The sequence below is a fragment of the Monomorium pharaonis genome, chromosome 6 (assembly GCF_013373865.1).
Source record: "Monomorium pharaonis isolate MP-MQ-018 chromosome 6, ASM1337386v2, whole genome shotgun sequence".
Taxonomy (NCBI): Eukaryota; Metazoa; Arthropoda; class Insecta; order Hymenoptera; family Formicidae; genus Monomorium; species Monomorium pharaonis.
The window spans coordinates 10551321-10573442 of record NC_050472.1 but is presented as its reverse complement, the minus strand read 5'-3'; the positions used below and the strand labels follow the sequence as shown (position 1 = coordinate 10573442).

Here is a 22122-nt window from a genome sequence, read left to right as displayed (position 1 = left end):
TATACTTTAGTCAAAATTATAACGTAAATAAAAATAAATAAAATTTTTAATAACATCAATAGTGCAAATAATATTCAGATCACTAAACTACTTATATCTTGTATTTAACAACAGATCCAACAAACTTAGATGTAAATTCATCAGCGTCTATAGTAAAGTCTGTGAATTTGTTATACTAAAAATGTGGATTTTCCCAGAATTATTTGTTATTTTCTGTTGTTGCATGTTCATTTGTATTGTTTCTGCAACAAAAAATATAAAAATATGCTGATAACTTTGATCGATATATATATATATATATATAAATCTGCAATTTTTTAAAATTTACTTTGTTTTGTTCTTATAACGTTCACTTGCATGCCGCAACCATGATCTAATGGGTTCACTGATCATTTGCTCTGTCGTGTCATTAAAATTAATTCGTACAACACCTATAAAAAAAATAAAAAATCTCAATTTTGTTTAAAAGTTAATATTATAATTAAAAGTATTATTAATATACATACTTAATATAATTTTCCGTAATTCCAAATCATAAAATACACGTTTCTTCTTTCCTCCAATATAATTAAAATCTCGCGCCAAATTATCAGTAATTAATGTTCGTAGAAGATTAAATACTATTTTTTTCATATCACTTCCGCCAATACGGGATAATTCTTTAATCTGTATAAAAAATGTAAATATATAATAATTATAAATAACAAGTATAATATATGATATATTTGCATGTGGTGCGTACACACCACATATACGCATACACAATTGATTTCAATTTTCACAGTACTCACCAATTTTTTATGATTTAGTTGACCTTCAATTAACAATTTTTCAAAAGCATCTAAATCTTCCATAGTGCGAAGGCCCTTATATTTAAGATTATCTTAAGTACTGTCTTAAAATGCCATCAATCAATTACAGAGCCATATTAGCATCTTAAGATATTGCTTGAGACAATCTTGAAATAAGATTTGACTATGAATATCGGCTTTAGGATGTCTTGGGGACTTTTGTAGGATATCCCGAGGACTTTCGTAGGATGTCCTAAGGATTTTCGTACGATCCTGAGAATTGTCTTAGGATATCCATAGGACTTTAAGATATTATATTCTCAGAACATTCTGTGCTATCTAAAATGACTATATAGTCATCATATTTAAGTTCATCTTCAGACATTTTGTAACTAATAAAACTCTTTACATAATATTTTAAGAATATCGTTTTCAGCTAGAATACATCCTCAGGACATCCCAAGGATGTCCTCAAGATATGAGTAGAATTTTAACTTATAATTGATACTATTACAGAACTTAACATTGTAAACTTACTTTAAAAGTCAATTTTATACATAAAATATTTATATACAATATTTATAATAATACAACTATATCCTGACAAGATCCCAGGACATCCCGGGACATATTCAGGATGATCCTGAGGACGTCCTGTGCTATTTGGGTAATTACACAGGCACACACAAAAAAAGTGGTTGGTCCGGCGGACTAGACTAGTCAATCCTTATGTATTTCGACCCGCTGAATCCGAATAAGTTCAAAATTGCAAAGTTAGCTCGCAATTTCTAACCTAAAAAAAAATTTTGGATTGGATGGGTGACCGTTTTTCTCGCAGAAGCATTAAGCAATGTTAGATGTGCCTATAGTTTGTATTAAATTGAAGAGAAAATTTTTATAGAAGGCATGGGGTAATTTTACAGTGTGTAGTAAGATAATTTATACTTAGTGCTTTTGCCTACGGGAACTAACACTTCGATTTATAAACTGATGATCTATAAACACTCGATGTTTATGGATACATATTTATGGCTACATATGTGTGATAGATTAATAATTATTGTTGAATTGTTTAAAGTATTGTTATAAAAACATGAAGCATATATAAGTAAAAAATTGATATAAGAGATCTTCAGCAAAAAAAGAACATTTAGAGAGAGTTATTTAAAAAAGAAATTGTAATTTGTGGTTTTTTTTTAATTTCAACAAAGAGAGAGAGAGAGAGAGAGAGAACGTACGCACGCATAAGAGATTAAGATATTAAAAATCCTTTTCTTATGAACGAAGTTATATACTAAATACAGACACACACACACGGAGAGAAAAATTCTAGAAAAATTACCGTACTCGAGACTATAACCGGAGTATAAACGTGTTTTATATACTGAAAATGTGTGAGGGAACAAAAGAAAAATTACTATCTTTTATGGACAATTTCAAATAAATGGATCAATTTTTCAAAAAACTTCTCTTGACTGTAGAGTTTTTATATGTGTATTTTGTAACTGTCATGCATTTTATGCAAGCCAGGTATACGGATAAGACACATAAATTTACCAATACAGCTCTTAATTTATCAAATCGAAAAATTAAAAAGTAAGTATTTAAATACTTCCCAGAGAACATTATGACGTCTTAAAGACGTCTAAAAGACGTCTTATATTTCTATAAGACGTCTTATAAAACTATCAGAAAGACGTTTTTTAGACGTCTTTAAGACGTCTTATGACCCGATTTAAGACGTTTTTAAGACGTCTAAAAGACGTCTAATTTTTTTTATTTATGACGTTTTTGAGACGTCTTATATAAAAATTATTTTAGACATCCCTGGCGAAAAAATTTCTACAAAATTCTAAAAAACTACAAAAATTTACAAAAGTGTTCCAATTCTGGCATTTTTTTGTAGTTTTTACAGAAAAATGCTAAATTTGAAACACACTTTTGTAAATTTTTGTAGTTTTTTAGAATTTTGTAGAAAATTTTTCCGCCAAGGATTCCAAAAGCTAGGTTTATTATTTTTTATTATTTTAAACAAAATACTTTATATTTATATTTCATTATTTTTATTTTATTATTAAGATAAGTTTTTTTATAAATAAAAAATTTTATATTATATATTTCAATTTTATTTCATGTTTTCGTGATTGGAAATTACAGAATTTTACAGAGATACTGGATTTAGTCACATATTTTACAGCAACTTAAGCGCAACACTATTATCGTCCGGTTTATTAATTGTCAAAAACTGTTGTCAGAAATGTTGTCAGAAAGGTTAATTATTTCCAATAACAGCCTACACACGCGATACGTACGAGAGTTAAAAAGTTGTGTTGTATTAACGTATCCACACTCGGCTGCGTTACACAGCAAACCGGGACAAAACGTCCCAACACACACGCGATACGTGCAAGAGTTCAAAAATTGATACGGGATAAGCACGTCGATCGACTTGATCGCATCACACAGCAGATTTGGTTATGTGCGTCATTCGACGTCTTAAAAACGTCTTTCTCAGACGTCGTAAAGACGTCTAAATGGCGTCTCAAAGAATATGTCTTAAAACAGACGTATTTAGACGTCTTAAGAGAGACGTCTAAAATAAGACGATTTTAAGACGTCATAAAGACGTCTTTTCGTAAAGTCTCAAAGACGTCTCTTTTAAGACGTCTTAAAGATGTCTTTTAGACATGCGTGTTGTCTGGGTTTGTTGTTCCCAAACAATATATATAATACAATTCTCTTCATACATTTACAGAAATTACATACATTAAAAATCTTTTATTTATAGTTAAATCGTAATTGTACTTTTATAATTATGTTTATTGTTCTTTTACAGTTATTGATAATAAACCTATTTTGCCCATGTTTCACTTAATGCTCTTGGAACATATTATAATCATGTGCTAACATGTAATGAGAAACAAAAGCGTGGCTCTTACAGAAATTGTAAATGTGATTTATGGCTTTTAAGTAACCTGCAAAGTTGACAAGCTTGAGCAATTTCCGTAAGAGCCACGCTTTTGTTTCCCATTACAAGCCAACACATAATTATATGTTCCAAGAGCATTAATTAAAACACGGGCAGAATAGATTTATTATCAATAACTGTAAAAAAACAATAAATATAATTATAAATGTACAATTACAACTTAACTACCAATTTAACTGTAAAATAGCAATAAATATAATTAAATATAGCTATATTAATGCAAAAAGAATGAAAAGTAAAATATGACGTCGTTCCATATTTAAAAAGTTTACTCGTGGTCATTTTGTTGTCTTTCGTCTCATGTATGCCTCATTAATTTACAATTTACAATAAAATAAGTTAGAGAATCAAAAATATAAATAAAAATTTTGAATGTGATTTTTGTAAATATATGAAGAAAATTGTATTAATTAGAATAAATTGTTTTGGAAACAACAAAGTATTGAAATACTTACTTTTTTGTTTTTGATTTAACTAACAAGTAACACTACCCAACATATGCTTAGAATGTGTTGTAGACTAGATCAAAATAAGAGACACGTATTTTTTTATACGTGCCCATACGGCCGTTGAAGTGGTGAAAACTCTCTTAAAGACAAATCGGTTTTTATCTTTCTAAGCAAATATCGTCGAAATAGTAGGAAATATAAAAAAAATTTCAAACAAAATTTTTATGGTTTCTAATGTACTTTAAAACTGTTTCATCATATATGGTTAAATTTATTGTTAAATATACTATAACTTTTACTATAAACAAAATTTTTTAATTTTCAAAAATTGAAAGGAAAGAGGAGGATTTCGAAAAACATAAAATTTTTGAAAAATTTGATTGCACAGTTTTAAAGTACATTAGAAACCATAAAAATTTTGTTTAAAATTTTTTACTGTTTTGACGATATTTGCTTAGAAAGATAACCGATTTTTCTTCAAAAGGGTTTTCACTATTTCAACGACCGTATGAGCACGTATAAGAATAAAGAAATACGTGTCTCTTATTTTGATCTTCTTTTGAACTACAACATATTCTAAGCATAATCAAAATCAGTGAGTGGCACTTGGGTAGTGTTACTTGTAAGAACTCGATATATTTCTGTGCCTTATCCATATCCGACTTGCACAGAATCCATAGCAGTTACTAAATAAACTAATAAGAGGTACAATCCTTGGCATAAGATTGTAAACATATCTCCGATATTATACCTTATGATCATGTCATCAGGCAGTCCAGCTGGATGACTTTATAATCTGTAACTTTGTTGTAATTTTGTTATTTCAGACAAGATTCGACGCTTTTTACCTATTTCAATAACCTAAAAAAAAAAATTGTGCAATATCTTAATTTAAAAGCCACACACTAGTATTTTTTAGAATAAAATTATAACATTTGTAACTATTTTCTCTCTCCTGGCCTGCCATAAGATAGTGACTTGGAAAACTAAAAGCATACCTTCAGATAATCCTTTCGATATGAATTACACTGCCAATTCTCTATATAATGGTTTGCTGAATTTAAAAAGGAATGAACCTCAGTGAATTTATCGATAGCAGCAATCATGGGCTTAGAAGAAAGATAATTTTGGTGTAACAGCCAACAATTTTTCATAATAAAATTTTTTACTATTTTTCCTAAAAATTCAAATAATAAGTATAATAATAATATAATAATCTCGTCAAATAGCTTGCTCTTTCTTAAATCTTTTGCAAAGGTTTTCTTGGAACAAATTACAATACAGATATTTTCTGACATAAAAAATAAACCGTTTACTCCATCTTATAGGGATTGTCCCGATTGGGCACATAAGCGATTGGACACAGTAGTATTTCCCGATTGGACACAGACCCGATTGGACACGGACCCGATTGGACACGGACTTAATTGGACACAGACCCGATTGGACACAGACCCGATTGCATACGGACCCGATTGCACACCGACCCAATTGCACACGGACCCGATTGCGCACCGACCCGTTTGCACACAAAAGCGATTGCGCACCGACCCGATTGCACACGGACCCGATTGCACACGGACCCGATTGCACACGGACCCGATTGCGCACCGACCCGTTTGCACACGGACCCGATTGCACACGATACGATTCCGCATTTCAGATAGTACATGGGTTAGCGACTTGGACGGGGTGGGTGCGGGAGAGGGGCGAAGCCCCCCTTGCACCCGCCCGTGTGTGTGTGTGTGTGTGCGTGCACAAAGCGTTTTCTGCACCACATAGGTTTGCCACTATAAAATATGTATAAGAAAGAAAAATATTATAATAAATATTTTGTATGTATTTTTATGTCTGAGTTTGCCAAGTATAAAATAATTATGATAAATATTTATGAAAATATTAAAAATAAATATTTATGCTATTATACAAAAATACAAAAATATTTCGAGCTTATATACCATGAATATTTTTTAGTACATTTTAAAAATATATTTTATATATTGTTAATAATAATTTCTAAATAATTTACGAAAACGATTATATAATTAAAAAAATGTTTTTTAAAAATAAATTCGTAAAATATTTATAAAAATTTATTCTAAATTTTCTGTGCTATCTAGGTTGTTTTTGCATTATTCTGCGATGCGGAATCGTATCGTGTGCAATCGGGTTTGTGTGCAAACGGGTCGGTGCGCAATCGGGTCGGTGTGCAATCGGGTCCGTGTGCAATCAAATCCGTGTACAATCGGGTTCGTGTCTAATCGGGTCCGTGTTCAATTGGGTTTGTGTCCAATTGGGTCCGTGTGCAAACGAGTCGTGTGCAATTGGGTCGTGTGCAATCGGGTCGGTGCGCAATCGCTTCCGTGTGCAAACGGGTCGGTGCGCAATCGGGTCGGTGTGCAATCGGGTCCGTGTGCAATCGAGTCTGTGTCCAATTGGGTCTGAGTCCAATTGAGTCCGTGTCCAATCGAGTTCGTGTCCAATCGGGTCTGTGTCTAATCGGGAAATACTACTGTGTCTAATCGCTTATGTGCGCAATCGGGCCTCATTTATCTTATCACATTTAGGAGAAAAATTATGTTAATTCATACTTTAAAGGTCCACATATTGTTGGACACTCTGTAAATTCCGAGCTTTGAGAATAATTACATTCCTCTCCTTATCATTCACTCTTTCTTTCATTTATTCTTCTTTTACTTAAATTTCAAATTAAATGTTTTTTCCTCTCTTTAAATATAACTATAAATAAAATATAACAAAGTATTAATCTTATCTCAGAATACTTATTCTATAATAATAATAATAATGTTATCGGGAACGGTCCTTCTACCAAGCCCACTTTGGCACTTAGACCGGGTCCATTGTGCCTCCCCGTTATCAGTTGCCCTAGTGGAGACCTGCTTCTTTCCAGAAGCAAAGCAGATCCCCCACAGGCCGCTGCCTTACCTGGCTTGGTTCCAGAAAACCTGATCCCAGCAGGCGTGTTCTTAGTCCGACCAATGCTGGGCAGTCCCCAAAAATGTGGAGGCTAGTTTCCTCCTCTTCATCACACAACCTGCAGTCGGGCGTACCGCTACGATCCAATTTATGCAGGTGGTAGTTAAGGTCGCCATGGCCCGTGAGCAGTTGTGTTGCGAGCCTGGCGTCTCTTCTACCTAGAGATCTTATGCTCTTGACCAGGTCCCCGCTGGGGTACTTTCTCAGCAGGTTCCTAGCCTGTCTGCATTTGCCCTCTGTTTCATTCCTCCAGTATTCAAGATGCTGGTCGAGCTCCTAATTCTCCCCCTGCCCAGACAGAAGGAGATCCCAACAGCCGGCTCAAGTCCCAATAGCCTTGTTTCGGCCGTCTTTTTAGCAAGCAGGTCCGCCATTTCGTTGCTCTTGTTCCCCGAGTGCACGTGGACTCATATTAGGCCAACATCATTATTCTTCGCCAACGCTCATCCAGTACGCACTTGCAATCCCAGACTAGTCACGAGTTAATTTTTGGACTCTCAAGCGCCTTAAGCGCCGCCTGACTGTCCAAGCAAATATGGATGCGCCTTCCCAGACTATCAGATTCTAATAGGTTCTGGCCACATCTCATGATAGCTAACATCTCCAGCTGGAAAACCGTAGCGTGTTCGCCAAGCGGAACGACGATTCCTGCCCGGTCGCGCTGACAGTAAAGAGCCCGCATTTGTTTTGGAGCCGTCCGTGAACCAGACGTCCCCGTCTCAAGGAATCGATCCTTTAGAGCCGTTTCACTCCCAGCGCCCGGGGAAGCTTATCCTGTACCTTCTTTCGAAAGTACGAATCACCGGCCTCCTATCCTGTCCCATTGAAAAAATGGTGCCCGATAAGATTCCTTCAGGATATCTCGTGTGGAAGGCTCCTATCTTCCATCTTGATTCACACCTTAAACGGTAGGCCGTTGTCGCCGCAGCCGTCAATACCACCCGATCAAGAGGCTCAATGCCAAGCAGCATCCCCATCGCCGCCACCGGCATAGTCCGCGTGGCTCTCAGAGCCCCTCTTAAAACTAGAGCTCTGACGTGCTCCAGTGTTGACTTAGCGGTTTTTCCCAGCACCCTTGGCCACGATACGACAGACGCGTAAAGAAGCCTAGGTCTGAGTATCGCTGTGTAGATCCAGTGGACCGTTTTCGGTTTAAGACTCCAAGTCTGCCTGAATGTCTTTCTGCATATCTAGAAGTAAGAGCACACACTCTTACAGTGATTCTCGAGATGTTCTTTCCATGTCAGCTTCCTACCTAGGCTCACTCCCAGATATTTAGTCGACCCGGTTGGAACTAATCTTGTTCCCCCAAGAACCAGCTCCTCCACTGGGCCTACCTTGTACCTGCAAGTGAAGATCACGAGCCCGGTCTTCAGTGGATTCATCGACACACCGGTTTCACCGCACCACTCCTCAACCACCTTCAAGGCTCTCTGCGTGAGTTCCAGGAGTCTCCAGAAAGGGGCCTCGTATCAGGATAGCCAGATCATATACATATCCCAATGTAAAAAAGCTTCTTTCGTTTAGCGTTCTGAGCAGTCTATCCGCTAGCAGACATTACAAGAGTGGAGAGAGGACTCCCCCCTACGGGCATCCTCTTTTCACCCATCCACTGACCTTCACTATTTTTAATGAGGCCGTTACCTGCCGCCCGAGCATGCCTCTGACCCAAACCACAATTCTTTCCAGCACGCCCTTGCGAGTAGCTTTCTCACACACCACCTCGTGCGGTGTGTTGTTGAAAGCTCTTTCTATGTCTAGAAAAGTGCCAACTACGTAGTCCTTCCTCTCCAATTGCTCCTCGATAAACGATACAGTTGAGTGAAACGCCGATTCTGTAAAATATCCCGTACGATACGCGTGCTGATGGACATGCAACGGGTATTGCAATAAAACCACGTCGCGTATGTAGACATCCACCAGCCTTTCCAACGTCTTGAGAAGAAAAGACGTCAAGCTAATTGGACGAAAATTTTTGGCGAAATTGTAGCCCGTTCTTCCCGCTTTGGGAATGAACACCACTCTCGCCTGCCTTCAAGCCCTAGGTGTATAGTCTAGTGCCAAGCAAGCTTTCAGCGTCCACGTGAGCGGCCCGGTGATCTGCTCTAATCCTTCTTGGAGAAGGGCCGGAAGACCCGGTCCGGCCCAGCCAACATGAACGGCTTGAAACCTCTTACGGCTCATTTGACCTCAGGCCCAACGATTTCTGCCGCAAGAGACCAATCTTTTCCTCGTACCCTATGTGGATTCGAGATCCCCCGATGGACGTCTTCCTCCAGGCCTCCGCGGAAGCCCAGAAAGGTCAACTTCAGCAGGTGATTTAGGCATCGCTCTTCAGACGCCATCGTCCCATCATCGAGCCGAATGGCCTCCAGAGCCACGTCCCAATCTCTGGCCAAGATCCTGCCGAGCCTAGCGGCTTCTGGTATCCCCTCCACCGACTCGCAGAACCTCCTCCAGCTCTCCTTTTTAGCTCTTACTATAGACTCTTTATAGGCCCTCTGAGCTCTTCGGTGAAGGTCCCAGTCAGCCTGGCGGCCCGTGTTCCTGGCCCTATTTCAGGCACGACGTGCAGCACTTCTGAGCTCCTGCAGCTTGGAGTTCCATCAGGAGATTTCTTTAGTATTTTTCACTGTCCTTTTTGGACAGTTGTCCTCAAAACTGCCGACGAGAACCCTTTGCTCGACGCACAGCTCGATCTCTTGCGGGGTCCCATGTCTTTTGGGAAATTCCCTAAGACCGACAGGTCCTCTTGAAATGAGTCCGTCTTCCTTGGGTCCCTCACTGTTCTTACCTTCACTTGCACTTTGGCCAGCCTGAAGGTGATCTGTCTGTGGTCCGACAATGAGGGCTCGTTAGAGACCCTCCAGCCGGTCACCTCCAGCACTACCTGTCTTGAACAAATAATTAGGTCCAGAACCTCCGTTCTCACCGCAGTGACAAAGGTAGGCTCCCCGCCTCTGTTAAGGATCTCTAGGTCTGTGGACACCAGAAATTCCAACAGCTTCTTTCCTCTTTTGTTGGTGTCCGTGCTTCCCCACTGCGCGTTTGCATCGCACCACAGTATGAGGGGAAGTCGCTCCTTTTGGCAGAACTCTACCAGTTGTACCACCCGGTCCGATGGCAGCGGATCGTCTTCTTCGTGTGGGAAGTAGCCCGACGCCACTACCATTTTCTTCTTAATCCCGGTCCCGTTGATATCCTCAATCACAACCGCTACCAAGTCCCTGTAACAGAAATCCGGCAGCAGCTGGGCCTCTAGCCCTTTAACGGCCACACAGCCCCTAGGCCGGTCCTCGTGTGGTGGCCTAAACAGCCTACCGCACTCCGCCAGACCCTTAATACAGCCTCGAACTAGCCAAGGCTCTTGTATTAGTGATATGGCTGTGTGCACCCCAGCTTGGCGCCTGGCAAGAACAGCCGAGGCTCCTTTGCTATGGTGCAAGTTGATTTGGGTGAAGCCCATCCCGGTCAAGCCCATTTCAAAGACGAGACCGTTGGATCGGGCTCCTCCTTACCCCTTTTCACCCCCTCCTGGGATTAAAAGTGACCCGGTCTATCCCAAGATGGGGCCTAAAGTCCAGCGCCTTAAGCCTATTTACGCTAAACTGGGGGATGCCGAGAATGAGATTTCTACCCTTGCAGGTAACCCCCACACTCTCAGCATAAATGCGCCAGCCCGAGGTGACGATCCCCGGATTCTGCCGCTCCAGCAGCCCCATGACCGCAGCCGTGCCCACGGGAGGTCCCGGGATCCACACCGCAGCTCTATACTGCTTTTGCAGCACCTCCAGTTCCGTCACTCTGAGCCTGGCGCCCTCCCACGATACGATGCCATCGATCCGACTTTCAAGCCATCTCAGCGACTCCGTATCTGCGCATTTCACAACCGCAGCTCCCCCCTCAGAGTGATGCTGTCGAATCTGGGCAGGGTACCCTCTCGGATCCCCTGAAAGACCGCACCCCTCAGTTGCGACAACCGCTCAGCAGTCATCACAGCATCAGGGTACCTCTCCTCGACAATCACCCTCGTCAGAGGGTCCGCGGTGTCGACGTAAACATGGGTCCCCTGGACCCTCTGCTTCTTCTTCGCCTCTTCCACCGATTGTAGGGTCCTATTGGGGTCCCTTCGGCGTTTATTGCCGGAGTTTTTCTGAGGCCCCCCAACCGGCTTCTGGGGGATAGCCGAGGACGAGGAAGAAGAGGCCGGCGGAGGACCAGTCCCAATCCCAGCCTGAGCCTGGGCCTGAGCTCTCCCCTTCCATTTCCGAGCCCTCCTTTTCTTCGCAGCTCCGGAGAGTTTCTTCTTGCAAAGATCCTCCTTCGCCGGTTTGTCCGTTGCGGTCTCAGTGCTTCCCGTGCCTCTAAGGGTCCGTTCGGCTCCCGATCCCGCTTCTTTCACCTTTCCGGAGTCCTCGGTCGAAGCCTCTATCAGGGTGTCTTCGGTGAGTTTTAAGTTTTTGATTTTTGTCTCCATCTGTTCCCACGAGCAGCTAGGGAAATATACGGTCCACCCACGCAGAGCCCCGCATGCGTGGGTAAGGCTATACTCTAGGGTTTCGCCTGGTTCCTCAGAGGCATCGTTCAAGACACTGCTCCCCCAGTGCCACGCAGCCCTCGCCACGGTAGCTTCCATCTTGGCTTGGGTCGAGTTGGTCCGCGGTATCGGCTTTCCCCACTCCTGGATAGGGTTTTACGCCCGCCGGGGCAGGTTATAACCGTTACTACCCGGGTGGTCCGCCCCGGCACGCGGGGGTTTAGCCCGGACCGGGGTCTTCCACCCGGGCGTCCTTCTATCCGCCACCCGGAGACGCGCCCGCTAGGCACTCAACCCACGCGTACTTATTCCATACAAAAAATGAAAATTTTGTGTAATTTCTGATTATACAACGCAGTGTTATATTAATCTTCAAATTAAGCACAGCTGTATTTCCCTTCACGATGTAATTCACGATGTAATACGCAAATTAGGCATAAAACTAAAATCGCCACTAACGGACTAACCTCGCACGTCACACGTCACTAACGTGTTATTTTTGAATGCAAAATTTTTGCGCACGACTTCAACCTTTGGAAAAAGACTTGAATTACTTTAGATTAACCTTTCAGATACTTTAAATTACTTAAAAATTTCTTTAGTAAACTTTTAGATTTGTAAGGTAATTTCGAGAACTAACTTCATTTAAAATAAATTTTCTTAAGGAAAGAATCGGCTCCTAGCAAATATCCGGTATTGTTTCAGAACACAGCCTAAGTATAAGACACACTGAGACAAAAATGTCGAAGTGTTGAGAACTAAATATTTTGTATGACGTTTTCTTCGATATTTATTTGTTATAAAAAAATTTATTTGTAAAAACAAAATATATATTTCTATAAAATGCATCTCATTTTTTTTATTAATTGGTTTATTTCTTAAGAAAGTTTTTGGAGTAAAATATACACTATTTTCCATAAAAAAATTTTAAATATTTTTCTTTAATAATTGGCTTATTTAAAAAGGGCGAATTAAATGTTTTATTTCTATACTGAAATAAATCTGAAAGAATTTTTTTTTAAAAGTTATCCTGAAAATCGTAGTAATTGTGGGACAACATAAACCTTGAAAAATTTTACTATACTTTTGACAAAATTTATTAAAACTTTGCCCAATTTTATTAAAATTTAAGTAAATTATTTATTTTTACACACACTGGATGTTATCTCTTTAAATAAGGTATATTTTACAGAAATATTTTTCAGAAGCATATTTCACAGAATATTTCACAGAAATGTATATTTTGTTTTCACAAATAAATTTTTTTATAACAAATAAATATCGAAGAAAACCTTACAAGAAATATTTGGTTCTTAATACTTCGACATTTTTTTCTCAGTGCACGTACTATGAAACTACTATAATATTATAAGACACTATTTTCAAGACACGTATGCACTTATAGACACTATAAAAAACTGTATAACACGACACCAACGATATAACGATGACACCGCGGCGATTATTAGTTCGCCATATTGCATGATGCAATGCAAATCAGGCAGAAATAAATGTCGACAGCTTATGAAATAAAGATTTATTTCTGAATAAATTAATTTTTTTAAATAAATATTATTTGCTTATAAACGTCAACTATTTCTAATCAAATATTTGATTGCTACAAAAAAATTAATTGGTCTGAAATAAATTTATATTTAGAATAAAAATTATACAAAAATTTTCTCACAATTAATAAAAAAAGTTAAGTGTTTTTCACAGATATATATATTTCGTTGTGTTAAATCAAATATTTTTGTGTCAAATAAATCTCAAAGAAAATATTGTAAGTAAATTTTGCTTTCTCGACATTTTTTTCTCAATGTCCATGTATATACATATCTATCTTTATCCTTAAGTCTGGGCGACAGCTTTTCTCACGGAATGTACAAGTTTTTAAGTCTATGGACTAAACGCGACAACAATACTAAAGAAAAAAAAATTAAATTTTCGAAATAGTGCACTACTTCAAAACATTTCTTTGCAAGCAGGTGATTTCCATAATCGACAATTTCTATATCAATACACAATCGTTATTTAATTTCTAACATATTGATTGAATCTTTAGTGAAATTAACACAAGTACCTGCTTTGAAAAAAATTCTTTTTTATTTAATAATTAGCTTTATTAATATATTATTAATTAAATAGTATTATAATTAACACATATTACGCAGCAGAATTAGTTTGTTTTAAATATACGTGACAGGTTTCTACAAAAATCAAACAAATAAAATTAAATTTCCAGGAAACAAAAAACTTTTTATTTATAAATCGTTATACATTTTTTTCCTAATTGTTTTAATCATCTTATTTACTTAGTTTTACTATTATTCGCAATCAGTTGTAAATATCTTTGTAGATAATTGTCACCTTTTGTAATTACACATACATATTTCTAAATAGCTGTCCTAACTATTTACCATGGGAGATGGGATCACAATCTTAATACACATGTACGGCCTGTGCACCTATATATATTGTACGAATGTGTACTAAAGTTGCAATTGTAATCCGTGGGAGATAATCTATCTCCCATAGTAAAAAGTTAAGACAGCCATTAAGAAACACCTTGTATGTATCATTATACAGCATATTTTGTATATTTCAGAGAAAAATCTTTGCAGTTATTGCAAAGTAGTCATCAAAATTTTGTTCCATCCTACAAGAAAGAGTTAGAATGCAAGAAATATTTGTTGGAAAACAAATCATCAGACACAACCGTATCGCTTCAATTGACGAAACATTATTCTAACACTGAAAGTAACATTGATTCTTCGAAAGATGACAATATTTTTGCAGAGCAGCATAAGGAAAAAGAAAAAAGTAAGATCGATGAACCAGAGATAAAACAATTTTCTTCAATAAAGACCAAACCAGTAGATATGCTACCAAAATCTTCTACAATTATTAATACTTTTTCTGAGTACAATGTTAACTCAAGCAACGTAATAATTCCAGAATTAAAAACGTATTCAACAGAAAAAGCTAATAATTTCACAGTTGAGAATCAAAATGCTCATTTAGATTTAGAGTTAGTGGAACATAACGCTACATCATTACGTCACAAAATTATAAGAAAAGATGCTAATCGGACAAATATAAATTTAGAATCTAAAAATCAGTCAACAAATAATCTACATATTGAAAAAAATTCCGAAGAAATAATTAAAAGAAAGCTAAGTTTCGAAAGTTTACATGAAAATACATTGCCGGCAAAAATACAGAAGAAGAATGAAATTAACACATTATTAGATCAAGTAGTAACAGATAATAATATTAAATTATCTAACTCTATGGATCATGTGAAGCAAAAAATTTGGAAAAATGTTACGAAATGTATGGTGAAAAAAAAGGAAAATTACCAATCATTTAAGCAAAAAAAAGAACAAAGAAAGAACAGGTATAAAAAGAATAAAAATATACGAGAAAAATTTTGCGAATATTTTGGGTCCTTGGATTCTAGCACAAGTGAAAGAGAAGAGGAACATGAAATTCTGTTAAATTATGTGAAAAAAAAGAAACAATTTGATGATCCATTGCATAATAATACACCAGAAGAGGAAGATATTCATAAAGGATATAAAAAGTTAACATATGATGCCTCAACTATCTTACCAAAAAATGTAGAGAATATAAATTCCGATAATTCATATAAATCCACAGCCAGCATTGAAAAATATTTTGTTATGCATGATGTAACAACAGATGAGGAGATACAAGATAGAACATCAACAGACGAACGTATTACATTGATTAATAATTTGCAAGAAAACGATGATTCCGACAATTCATGCGATTCCACAGTAAGCACCAAAAAATATTATGCTATGCACAATGCTACAACCGATACGGAGAAAGAAGACAGAGCATTAACAAGCACAGATTCCACGTTAGTTAATAATTTGCAGAAAAATACAGACAGATATAACTCTGATAATTCATGCGAAGAGAATTCTTCATCAATTGACACAGAAAACAATAGCAAAATTTATGTACGCACAAAAAAAAGCAAAGATATTACGCCATTAACGATTGAAATGGATTTAGATGAAAACAGTATGAAGGATATACATTTAGACCAAAGCATAGAGAAGAAAACTACTTATATGTCTGTACAAAACCACCAGAAAATTCAAGAAACATGCAACAACAAAAGTGTTGATTTAAACCAAGACACACAAAGATATACAACATCAAATTTAGAACTGCCGATCACGTTTGCACATGAGTTATTGTGCAATGTTAACGAGAAAAACAGCTGTGATGCAAACAATTTATTATTAGCAAATAATGATAATATTAGGGAAGATGGAAAGACAAGTCTCCTTGATCAATCCTTAATAACATTTAAAAAAAATTTATCGGAAAAAAAAAACGAGTCTTCTTTTATACAAACGATAAATTCGCCAACATCTTCGAACAAATCAGATTGTAATAATAGTCACTCATTAGACAATCATTCAACAGATGATGATAATGGTGACTATATAGAAATAAAAATAAAACAAAATAAAAATAGAAATAAAAATAAAAATAAATTAAAATCTCGAGTACCGCGGAAGTTTTCACTAAAAGCAACGTGGTCGTGCATCGAAAACTTATATACACTTAAAGATAATCCAAACGGCCTTAATGTACTTTTTGAGAGGAAAACATCTGAAAAATCCAAGCATACGACAAGTAAAAATCCGGAAAACAATACATTATTAGATGACAAACAAGATACGCCTGCTGAAACTGAGAAAATAATATATAATTCTGTTTCTACTTTCATAGATAATGCAAGTTGTTCTCAACAACAAAATTTTCAAGACTCTCCAATTTTAAACAAAGATAAAAATGCGATAGAAGTTAGTCAAAGGGAAACAGATAAATACACGCAATCTGTCAAAAAAACACCACAAATAACAACTGAGAACGATCGTGGATCAAATAAACTCGCGTGCGATATGTCTCATTTGGCAAAACAAGTACAAAAGGCTTCCACGGACGACAAACAGAAAACTAACAAAGAACAAAATCAAGATGATATTTTAAAAGAAGCTACAAGTGTGATGGAACATAAGCAACAAGTACAAAAGATTTCCACAGATGACAAACGCAAAATTAATGAAGAACAAAGTCAAAGTAATACAATTTTAGAGGAAACTAGAAGTGTAGTGGAACATAATCAGCAAAAAGAAGATAAACGCACATCGTTTATCGAGCAAAAAAAGACACAAACGGTGACAGAAAACAATCCTGGATCAAATAAAACTGCATACAACATGCCTGATTTAAGGGAACAGCCACTACAGACTTTCTCGGATATAACTCATAGCAAAGTTCGACCTACTGCAGATATTAATTGTCATGCTAAGAAATTTGTGTCTCTCGATGCATCAACGACGTCAAAGTGTGCATACTGTCAATCAACAATCTCTTCTCAATCAGTATCTTCTAGATCAAGATCTCAATCAGCACCTGGTCTATTAATATCTCCTCAACTAGCATTTCAATCAGCTCGTCCGTTAGTATTTTCTCAATTAACACCTGCTCAATCAACACTTCATCCGTCAGTACCTCCTCAATTAGCATTTCCTCAATCAGCACCTCGTCGGTTAGTATCTCCTCAATTAATATCTCAATCAGCACCTCGTCCATCATTACTTTCTCAATCAACATCTACTCAATCAGCACTTATTCGATCAAGATCTCATCCATCAACATCCCGTCAATCAGCACCGTCAATATTTTCTCAATTAGCATATCAAGCTCGTCATCCATCAGTACCTCTTCAAACATATTCTCAATTAGCAGCCCAATCAGTATCCCAACAGCCGCCATCATCTAATACTGCTGATAATCAAATATACTCATCTCGAACAAATGCACCAATTACATCAATTCAGATTAATGCTTCAGATATTTACAAAAACCACAGTAATATTATAATACCGAGTACAATAAAAAGTATCTGCACCTACGTTGAATTTTGCCGCGAATTTATTCGATATAGGATTTTAAGAACATCATATACTTATGTAGAATTCATGCAAAGAATGTCCATGTACGTGACGCAAATAAAGCAAGACTTGGAAAAATTGCAAGCATTGCTACACATGAAAGATATTCAGAACGTTATAACTTACGTTAATAAATATAAGACATTCGATCAAATGCTAACGTGGAAAGAAATTTGCAATTATGTTAATCTTGTGCGATCTTATACACTTTACTCCACACAAATCTCACAGCAGAACGCAAGCCCTAATGCAACACATAATTCGAACATTAGCGAATCGGTTCCAAATACATCAATATCGAATGTTAACGCGCAACCACTTTTAAGGAATGTTTCATTTCCAGAGCCAAGAATGTCATATCAAAACAAATTTAGACAATTTTTAACAATGCCATACCAAATACCAACGACTTCAAACATCAATCAGCAGCAATTGTTTGACAATGCAGATAATTATCCACGGGTGTCATACTCAAGACAAGTTAAATCAAATATCTGCCGACGACGTATATCTCGTGCACGTGGATCTAGAGCATACTCACGTATATCGAATACTAATAAGGAACAATCTTCAAAAAATCAATATACGCTATCAACTAATATGTTAAATATTGATATTCAACAGGTTTCCATGAGTTTAAGTAACGCTTCATCAGCAAATACTAACATGCATTCATATGGACCAGTAAATCAAGAAAATATAAATATGCCTCCTATAAACAATACGAAATGTGCAAGACAATCATGCACCGTGTCAACAAAATGTGATAGTAGTACTGCAACTGCATCTGTTGCTAACGCGCAACAACAAAGACAATACTCCCAATCGTCACAAATTAATTTGAATCAGACTGCGCACAATATCACGTCATCTGGAACTTCCACAGTAAATTCTGATGCTTCAAGCACCGACACAATGAGAAACGTTAAAGATGGAAGCGCAAATGTGAATCAGCAGCAAGCAAACTGCATCCTGCAAGTCTCTCAAGCATCTTCGGAAAGAACGCAATTTTTACCACAAAACAATTTAAATTCAAATAAAGTTGTCATATCTAATCTTATAGTAATATTGCCAACACATTCTGTTCAGAATGCTTTGTCAAATCGAAACATGCAGCAGATACCACAGCTAGTAAATGAAGCAAATACAAATATGTCTCTCGCAATCACGGAAGGATCAAATGTTGCATCAAAAAATATAATTAGCAATACTGAAATCGCCACACGCCACCAATTACAATCACAAGATACATCTACATGTGCAATTGCTCTATTGATTAACAATACATCGCAGAATGTGGGACAAAACATGCCGAATAAAGAAACAAAGATTCTTGAATCGCAAAATAAAAATCACATGCAAAAGGAGGTACCGTTTATAAATCCGCAACAAAACTCGACCGCACATAATATATTGCAAAATATATCTAACACTGCTTTAAAAACGTCCACTTCGCAGAGCTCGAATATATCTCAAAATATGATCTCTACAATGCCTTTACAAACGTGTAATAAAGCGTTTATTTTACCACAGATTACAGAAACAAACCAAGTTATTTATCATTTTAATCTGTCGAATTTTACAGACATTCAAAAAATTATATTACACGATCAAATACAATTGTATTTTCAGATATCAAATGAAATGGAACGTTTCTTTAACGAACAGGAATATAAACGTATTCACCATGAGAAAACAGCATTGTTTAATTTGTACCAAGATTTACATAATTATACTGAAAAATACGTTAAGGATAATTCACAAAATAAATCACAAAGCCAGTCGTTATTGCAAGAAAACACGATACGAACACCGGTAGATAAATCAACGAAAACTCAGTCTGATCAAGATAATAAAAATAGTTTAGTACATAATAGTGATTTAGAAAAGCAATCTATTGATTCGGATATTTCCAAAAATTCAAAACTTACGGCGCCAAAGAATAATTTAAAAGCACAAAATGAAGATTTCGCAATAACCGAGAAATCACTTCCAAAAAACACTTTAATAAAAAAATACAAATATACAGAAGTAACGCAAACTACACGCGAGGAGACTGGCAAAACAATATCAAAGTTTTTTTTAATACATCAAGAAGATCATACGAACGAATGGAGTGATAATTCCAGCGATGGAACATCTGAAAGCTCCTTGAAATTGTATATCGACGAAAATCCGGAACAATCACAAAGGCAGGAACAGTGCGATAAGATCTCGTCTTCTGAAGGAGAAAACTCAAATGCGTCACAAGCTTCAGCATCGCGATTACTTAATGCAAAATACAAATCAACAAAAATAACACAAATACATACGGCAGACGAGGAGCACATCGAAACAATGTCAGAACATTGTTTAAATGCACAGCAAGAAGATTCTACAAACAAATGCAATTCTTCCGATGGAATGTTTGAAAGCTCCTCGAAATTGTGTAGCGACAAAAAATCGGAGAAATCGCAAAAGAACGAACACGAAAATGCACAACAAGAAGAGTTTGCAAATGATCGAGATAATGATTCTACCGACAAAACATCTGAAAGTCCTGAGAAAGTGCATGTTGATGAAAGTATAAAAAATACAGAAGTAATATTATCTTCTTCAAAAAATATTTCTGATGCAAATTTTACGGATATAAGTCAAGAATTTCTAACTGAAGCACAAGATGCCGAAATTACAGAAGAAGAAAATAGTAGACAATCGCTAGTAAATATGGAAGAAATGTACCTTCCGGAAATGTCATTGAAATTTGAAGTTTCGGAAGAGGCATCGAATACAGAAGAGAGCATAACGCAATTGCTGTATCTTCTCGAAAATAGTGATGATATAAAAGAGCTTCTTGAGGACATAGAAAAGGAGAAACTGATAATAGACACTCACAATAACATTAATGCGACCAATGACCACAGGAAAGAGGAAGAGAAGGTTTCCATAGAAAACAATGACAACTCTGAAGTCACTGAAATAATCTTGCCAAGAATTTTGAATGTTAGAAGCATATCGCCATCATTATTCGAAAAGTTAGATAATATAAATACATTTTCTCAAAACGAATTGGAAATGTTAAGTAAAAATGACAGAAGATCGTTAAATATAAATAACGATCTAGAAATTTCAGACGAGTATGACAAGCCATGTTTACGTTGTAAACGTAAAAGTATGGTATGTTGTCAAGATTGCTTGAAAGCTTATTATTGCTCAAGACGTTGCTCATCTTTGCATTGGAATGCGGAACATCACAAAAATTGCAAAGGTTGATCATTTGTATCGATTTAGTTTAAAAATACATATTATTTAACAAATTATGTAAGAATACTATTATATGTTATCTGTGTCATTACTTGGTAGCATCTTAAAATTTTCATCAGAGTTTTACTAGTACTTCAAACTTCTCAGAACTAAAGTATTCCACACAAAAAATATTCTACTTATAAGCGGGGAATTCCCCTTAACAGATTTTCCAAGCAAAACATCTTATAAGAAACATATTCCTCTTTAAAATATCTGCATATGGACAAGGGAAAACATAAACTATGATAAAAAGAAAATTCCTTCACAAAAAATTCATTTATAACGATCTGAAAACCTCTTGAAATAAGAGGATGCAGATCACGAGGCGTGCAGATTGCGTCATTTGTTAATGCGCACACATGCAAGATAACCAACAGGCCAAACAACTCGTTGCTCTGTGTGGACGACGCGACAGTTATCGAGTTTCTAATATATAGTGTGAAGGAAGAACATGAACAAAGTGCAAAATTTTTAAAAGAAGTACATTTAGGGGATGAAGAACAACAGAATAGTGAAGGCAGCCATGATCCAAAAACCGACCACCATAACAGCCAGAGGAAACCACCAAAAAAATAGTACAAGAGTTGGACAAGCTCACAAGATAACACTTAACAAAAGCAGAAGATATAACATGTCTCTAAACTAAGAAGAAGAAAAATTTGGAGGAATATTGGCCGGCATTTCAAAGTAAGTATCTTCTTTTAATTCTAACTTCTCCTTAAGCTAATTGATTCATAACACAACGTATGTTGTAGTTGCATTGTAACCACACGGAGAGAATTTTCTCTTAAAAATTACCCTTAAAATCGTGATAATTGTGAGACAGTAAACCTTGAAGAATTTAACTGTCCAGTAAAATTTTAATACTTTTAACGAAATTTACTAAAATTTTAATAAAATCTGGCAAAGTTTTAGTAAATTTTTTTAGAAGTATAGTAAAATTTTCTAAAATTTTAATAACATTCGGCAAAGTTTTAGTAAATTTTGTTAAAAGTATAGTAAAATTATTTGAGGTTTATGTTGCCCCACAATTACCATGATTTTCAGGGTAATTTTTAAAAGAAAATTC

At 36.4% G+C, this 22122-nt stretch overlaps 1 protein-coding gene across 1 annotated transcript in view; it reads left to right on the top strand.

Annotated features, from left to right (window-relative positions):
- LOC114255637 overlaps positions 1-22122 on the top strand; it is a 35518-nt gene that overhangs the window by 4635 nt on the left and 8761 nt on the right. The window contains exon 2 of the mRNA XM_036288061.1: positions 14372-21740. Coding sequence (XP_036143954.1) covers positions 14372-21020 — 6649 coding nt within the window. The 3' untranslated portion in view covers positions 21021-21740. The remainder of the gene's footprint in view (positions 1-14371; positions 21741-22122) is intronic.